This window comes from Anticarsia gemmatalis, chromosome 2, assembly GCF_050436995.1.
Source record: "Anticarsia gemmatalis isolate Benzon Research Colony breed Stoneville strain chromosome 2, ilAntGemm2 primary, whole genome shotgun sequence".
Taxonomy (NCBI): domain Eukaryota; kingdom Metazoa; phylum Arthropoda; class Insecta; order Lepidoptera; family Erebidae; genus Anticarsia; species Anticarsia gemmatalis.
Window position 1 is genome coordinate 14,592,307 of NC_134746.1, and position 7,455 is coordinate 14,599,761.

The 7,455-nt window shown below is 43.9% G+C and overlaps 1 protein-coding gene across 4 annotated transcripts in view; it reads right to left on the bottom strand.

Moving 5' to 3' along the window:
- Positions 1–6,510, bottom strand: part of LOC142986029 (uncharacterized) — a 37,985-nt gene extending 31,475 nt beyond the window's left edge. For 2 of the 4 annotated variants that reach the window (XM_076134266.1, XM_076134264.1), the window contains exons 1-3: positions 6,111–6,509; positions 5,287–5,355; positions 1,239–2,851 (exon numbers count right to left, since the gene is read on the bottom strand). In XM_076134266.1, coding sequence (XP_075990381.1) covers positions 1,239–2,851; positions 5,287–5,326 — 1,653 coding nt within the window. In that variant the 5' untranslated portion in view covers positions 5,327–5,355; positions 6,111–6,509. Of the gene's footprint in view, positions 1–1,238; positions 2,852–5,286; positions 5,356–6,110 lie in introns of all 4 variants that reach the window. The other 2 variants (XM_076134268.1, XM_076134267.1) reach the window with 2 other exon arrangements.
- Positions 6,511–7,455: the final 945 nt, after the last annotated feature.

Consider the following 7,455-nt stretch of genomic DNA (forward strand, 5'->3'; position numbering starts at 1 on the left):
TTGGAAAGCAATAAAGTTACGAGTTGTTACGAGAGAAGCTTGGCTATTGTACCGCAGTGAAAGCACCGGTGTCGCCGCGGGTCAACACTATGCTCTTGACGCGCTCGCGCTCTGGTACTACAACAGATACCTGATACGTTGTTCATATCATTCATGCCACCCGGTGTGGTACTTGTTTATATAAATGTTGTTCAGTTGCGGTCTGCTTTATCAGTTTCAGTCATCGTATTCAAGAGAATATCGGTGTGCAAGGTGTACTTCCTGACCGGCAGGTTATATGCCATGTGGTTAGAGGATCGTTTGTTTAGTAGTGGTGTCGGAGTGGCGCTAGGTGTCGTTAACATTCCTCGTGCGGTGCGCGCGGGCGCAGGGCACTTTCGAGCGGATGCGATCTCGACGAAATCGAGAGTGGCATTCGATTCGGGCATCGATCGGTCGCGCCACGGCGTCGGTTTCACCCGAGCAGCGCCGACGAGCGAGCGACGTCCACACAGCGCCTATCTGATAATACTTTCACCGTTTGTAGAAAATAATTTTAATATTTGCATATCGAATGTTGCGCAATCGGCGCGGTATCGGCGCGGTGTCGAGCCCTCCACTGATCCGTGTAATGGCGCAGCCGGGGCGTGCGACAGCGCCGCGGTGCTGCTCGCGGTATTGCTGTACGCTACTCGCTCAACATCACAGATTGAATGCGGTCAAATGTGAAATTGCTTATTCTAAGCGAATTCCTCAGCCGGCAAATTGTTGTCCCGCTACCTTCGAGCAGCTGTGACTCATCGGAAGGCTTTATAGGACAATATAATGCCTATCGGTTTAGATTTCGTAAGAGTACCGGTAAGAGTATAACTGCTAGACCGAGCCGTACTGGCCGTACGCATATCTAGCATTTCGTATGAGTACATATTCGAGTATTTATATCAGAATGTATAATCATGTTTCTACATACAAAGTACATAACAATTTAAGTAGGTACGTAAAGTGAGACGCTCGAATTTCATATTGAACTTAATTACTCAACAAAATGAACAAGTCTTGTCCGATAGTTCATTTATCAGCGATAACGACGAAATGTGACGCTTCGATAATATTAATTATTATTAGCAATTGTGTTTGTTTTGTGCTGAGTGCGAGCGATGGTCTACACCACGATAAAAATGCCCTAATTTACACATCATATATGAACAAATTACTTAACCGAGTCAAAAAGTAGATAGAACGGTAAAAGTGAGACTCACCTTGATTCTGTTCCTGCGACTGCCGCGGAGGATGATGCCGTCGTTCTCGATGTAGTCGGGCACTTCCTTGCGATTGGAGAAGTTGAACACCACTGAAGTGGAGGCGGGCGGCGGAGCGCGACCTCGCCGCGCCAGCGCCGGGCTGCCGGAGGAGCCGCGCGCCCACGGCGCCGCGCCCGGGCTCTTGTCTTTGGTGTCGACGGACTTCTTCTCGGCCGAGCCGCTCCAAGCGCGCTCGATGCCGGCCGCGCCGATACGAGAGATAACTCCCTTCACTTCCGGCGTTCTGTCCGGAGCCGCGTGCCCGTTCGTCAGCGGCGGAGCGATCGTCTCCGGCTTCGATTTAATCTTCGGCTCCGGGCTCGGGCTGCGCTCGATGATGGCGGGCGGCGGGCTCGGCGGGGGAGTGGCAGGTCGCGGCGCGTCTGGCGGCGTGCGCGGAATCGGCTCCACCAGCGCCGCCGGCGGTGGCTCCCTGCGTTCCGAACGGCTCGGGGGCGGGGTCTCGCTCTCCACCGTCGGGGTCGGCGAAGGCGACGGAGGCGGCGAGGCGAGCCTCGCCACACGCTCGGGGGTCTTCTCGTCGACGTCCTCGGCGAGAGGCTCGGCGGCGCTCTCCGCGGTGCGCGCCGGCATGGGGCGTATGACGCCCACGCGGCGCGCGCGGCCCAGCAGCACGGAGTTGGTGGCGGCCAGCGGCGGCAGGTGCGAGCCGCCGCGCGGGGCCTCGAACGCGTAGCGCACGCTGGAGCCGGCGCGGGCGATGCCGTCCAGCGCCGCGCGGGACACGGGCCGGGCTCCCCCCGCAGCCGCCTCGGGGACGGGCTCGTCTTGCGCGACGGGAGTGCTCGGGGGCGTGGGCTCCGCGGGCAGTAGCGGACTCGGCGTGCGAGGGCTCAGCGGAGGCCCGTCCGAGGGGTCACGCGGTTCCGGTGTGGAGGTTCGAGGACCTTCGAGACCTCGTAGTACGGCAGACACGCGTGCAGCGGGCGCCGCGCGGCGGCTAGGCGCGCTCTCGAACTTGCGAAGAGTGGAGCGGACCACGTCGGGCGGCGGGCGCTCGGTCTCGCGCAGCAGCGGCGTGGGTCGGCGCGGTGGACGCGCCGCCCTCGTCGTCTGGCTTTGAGGAGGTCTCGGCGCGATGGGCGGCGGAGGCGGCGGTGAGGATGACGTCGCGCGAGGGTCTACGCGGGTATCTATCCGGCTGAGCGCGTCCACGGAACGAGCGCGTTTTACGGATTCACGACGCTGCGAAGGTCCGTGCAGGGCGGGAGGGATCGCCATAGATTGCGGACGCGGGGGGCGCGGGTGTGACGCCGGGCGGCTGCAGGGCGCGGGCGGCGGCCGCTCGTCCAGGAGATGCTCAAGGCTGGTGGCGCGGCGGAGCGAGGGTCGGCGGCGAGGCGCATCGCGCAGAGCCAGGCTGAGGTAGCGCGACTTAAGGCGCTTGACGATGCCGGGCCCGTAGCGCAGCTCCTCGTCGTCGTCGGCGGGCGGCGGCGGAGGCGGAGGCGGCGGCTGCGCGGGGGGCGCGGAGGGCCGCGAGCGAGCGCTGGCAGCGCGGCGCTGCAGCAGCTCGCGCTTCCATTGCGGCAGGGCTCCGTTGGACATGCCTGTGCACCACACCACGCGTTATATCATAAACAATGCGAGCTCTAGGAATATTTCTCAAATTTATTTTGATGTAGCTACGCTTAAATCAGTTCATGGATGGATACGTTAATAATGTAGACACAAATGATCATTTGCTTGAGGAAGACATTTACAATAAATACAATTATCATAAAATAATATTATGTTTATTTTCCTGAACTAGTTTAACTTGGCAGCTGTACTTATAATATGTGATAGTTATGAAACAACAGGTAACTTAGTCACAACACTGCTAAACTGAAAGGTGACAGATTATGAACAAATGATCAACTTGACAAATGTGAAATTCATTGATTGTTTGAGTGTGATGAGCACTTCATACATGTTGTTAACATGTTATCTTTCACTTTATCTGCTAAAGTTTAATGTGAATATAATACTAGTTTGTTATATAACTACCACTAGAATGTTAACACTATATTATGGCACTAATGATGCAAAAAGAAAGTTATATATGTATATGCATAATAATGTCAGTATGGGGCTGAGTGTTATCTAACATGAGATATCACATCATTCATCTAAGTCATCTGTGAGGTTATTAAATGTGAGTAAACAACCTTATCAGTAGATCATTCACTAGCCTACACAAGTACACAGTACACATTGTGCACTTTATGACACAGTACAGCTTGGGAGTGTTTAATATAAATGTACACAGTTATCAAAGATATCATAATCTCTTGATTTAGAATATAACACATGTCCCAAGTTTATATTTTAGCTGTAGCTTGTTGCTCTGTTTACATTAAAATCTCATTAACTCTCAGGGGCAGTAATGGGTGATGACAGTGATGGGATATATTTAATTACAAACTTATTGTGGATTGTTAATTTAACTGTACACTACATCTGCCTGTGACTTCATCTGCATAATAATGATTGAATGATTCCTGTTATAAAAAGTGTCCTAAGTGTTAATCCAGGTTATAATCCATCAGTGTATCAAATTTCATTAAAATGTGTCTTGTAGCTTTTTTGTAAAAGAGTAACAATCATTCATACATCCATCCGTTACTTTTAAACTTTCGCATTAATAATATTAGAAGGATTAGTAAAGTAAGAAAAAATACTACAACATACTACTATTTATTATCTTAATTCTATAAAATAAAGCATTAACATAATAATAAAGCCTGTTGGAACATCAATAAATCTTTCTATTTAATAGTAATGTTGTGCATCTGATTGTTGAGTGACTTTCAACATTTATTTAGATAAATATCAACAGGTTTACAAACCACTTTCTAGTTTGTTTTTATATCAGTATGTATTTAACATGTATGCTAATATGTTTGCTGTTATATAAGGAAGGTTAGAGGTGAATATATTAATGTTAGGATGAAGATTTTTGCCACTGCTATTTATCCTGTGTGAATCATGAAAATGTTGCTAACATGGCACTTCAGACTGTCCATTTTTTAGCATTTGAAGGTTTAGTATTTCAGATAATAGGTTAGTCATGGAACTGTCCTAATAATTGAGACCTTGAAGGTGAAAGAGGCAAAAAAATAAGTATGTAAGTCTTATCTGCAGTTAGTTGTTAAATCAGATTCAAAGTTATTCAACACCTTTGATGTAACAACAGTAGTGTTAAAAGATTAGAAGTCACACAAAGGAATGCAAATCAAATTAGTCAAAGTAAGCTCAGGGTAGTTTTTGTTCCAGTGGGAAGTGGCATGATAGAGGCAAGCCATGGAACAATGGTGAGTGGCAGCTTAAGAATGAGTCTGTAATTACATTATGTGATTACTACTGGCAGGTTTCTTGCGCTCATATTGTTTCTTACTATTGTGTTGTATTTATAACAAATGCAACAATCATTGTGGACAAATTATGCAGTTCTGTTACCTCAAATTATCACACATAATACTGATATAATTGTTTTATTAGTGTAGAGGTCCCACAAATAACATAGATTAAAAACATAGTCATGTCATTAAGTTATTAAATATGTTATTTTTAAAGATAAGTGAATGCTTGCGTAATGATTCACAGTAAGATGACAGGTGTCCTTATGGACAACTTGTAAGACTTCCTTCAAGTTGTGTGTGTACAACATACACAATATACTGTAGTAAAACAGATGTGTTGTCAATAGTAGGGTGTACAATTGTCACAGATTGATGTCATTCTCTATGTTTATTATTTGTTAAACAATGATCTCAATCAGTGGTAATACTCCACAACTACTTTGATAATACTTTTCATTTATCATAATACTCATCAAAATGTTTAGGCAAAGGAGAATGAAAACACAAACATATTAGGGAAAGCTTGAGAAATGTAAAAAAATTAAGTTAATTTAAATTTTAATGAATATGGCCATTTTCAGATATTGTTGTTAGTAAATTAGGATAGCTAGGCTTGAATAACATGTAACAGCGGGACTCACCAAAGTCCTGTGAGGACTCCAGCATGGTTTCCACCATCATCTTGTGTCGGCCGCACCAATCTTAAGCAACTGAATGTAATGCAAACAAAACAAGGTGTTAAGCTCAACTGCCTACAACTACCACAACACAAACAGATATACATTATATCATAACTATTTCAGATAGCTTTATTATGGCACACTCCTTATCTAGATCATCACTGATAACACAAGTGAGTGGTACAACACAGGAGCTCCTATCATTACACACTATTATCTAAACCTGCATTAATTGTCTCATTGTTTAATACAAGTGGTTCAGGGTGCCAATGTCTTGACCTTCTATTGTTAGCCTCTGTTATTATACACACATCTCTCAAAACTTTATTATTTTGAGAATCATGAGAAGATACCACGAAATTATTTCTTTATGCTAACTAGTATGCGATTTGAAATCATCATCGAACTTAATTAAGGCAAAATCAATAATTAGGGCCTCAGTATGTGGATTGTTTAGATAGTTTTCGGTAAGAAGGTGAAATATTGAAGGTAAAACATAAGCTGGTGATAATCAGTGATGAGTTGATAAGAGGCGGCGCGCGACGAGAGCACGTCGTCGGGCGTCGTTGACCCCGCGGCTAACTAGCGTCTCGTCTAACTGTAGTTATTGCTCGTTACACCGGCTAAAGCGTTTAATCGTAACAAACGAACAGTTTCCACCGGAGAGTGGTCGCCGCTCGCCATCCTCGACCCACCCGAAACATACCAGCGCCACCCGTCGTCGGCCATCGGCCGCCGGTGCATTCCGATCTCCCCGTACTTCGCATAACTCGATCGATTCTTACCTGCTAAAAATCCATGAGGTCTCCGGAAGCTAACGAGTTCCACTTAGTGACTAGTTAACTCCTCACCGCGATGCCATTGACGCACAATAAATCCTCAGAATTATAAATATTATGTCAACTACACGCACTTCAAAAAAATCCTAATGCACCCTGGATCACCCACGACGATAGGTCGTTCGCTTGTAATGATTCCTTAGCTAAACATTATATCTTACACACACTTACACCTGATACATTAATTCACTTTTTGTTTGTGGCGGTTTACCATGTAAGCAAGTTAAGTAAACAATAATAATAAAATATTTCATAAATAGCCACTTCACACAACCGATGACAGAAAGTTGATTCACTTGACTGAACTGACTGAATGAAAATTGCTTTGCTGCGACTGCGAACGAGACTGACAATAATTGACAGCCGACAGGTAGTTAGAGGGGAGGGTTAAAGGGAGGGATAGAACTTTTACGAAAATATTAGAAAACATCTAAAAGTGTTGATATTTTACCTGTAAATAAAACTTTATTTAGTATTTTATAACTTTTTACTATTCGAATCTACCTATTTTGTTTGTAAAAATAATGAAAAAAAATTATATCCATAGACTTGAAGACCACAGATTATATAAATAATATGAATGATATCATTCACTTTACTCATTCTGATCCTAGGTTTATTTTTGTTACAAATGTTGTCTTTTGACCTTAAAAGTTGCTAATTTCTTTTCAAAGTATAAAAAGATTTTTATTTTTTTGATTACTTGTCACCACCTAAAAATAAAGTCAATTATATTACAAGTGGCCTCTAGTGAAACGTACAGCCAAATATTACTAACGCCATCTAGTAAACAGATGGATACATTTTGTATGCTAGTATCATTCATAGTAGTATAAAGTTGACGTATAGATGGCAGTGTTAATAATATATATTTTAGAGAATTTGATTTTAGAACACTACGATAATAATATTTTTTTCTATTACTGATGTTACTTTTGCAATTTAAAATGGGTAATTTTAAAATCAATCTATTTTGATAAAACCTTGATTTCGTCAAAATCGAACCTGAAGCAATTATCGATTGAATATATTTTGATATTTTTATGTATTCACCAAATAACACTTCTTGATTACGTGGTGAATATCTCGGGTCATCTTATCTGATTAAAGGTTTTAAGTAAGTGCTTTAATTTTCAATTACCCGTGGTTAATTAAATTGCAGTAGTGTTGATAGTGTCTTTGTTGGAGTTCTATACTTAAATAAATAAATAGTGTAAGCGGGTACCTATATTATAGTATTGTAATGTTAATTAATTAATTAATTAAGTCGCATCATAACAACGTTTGGCTC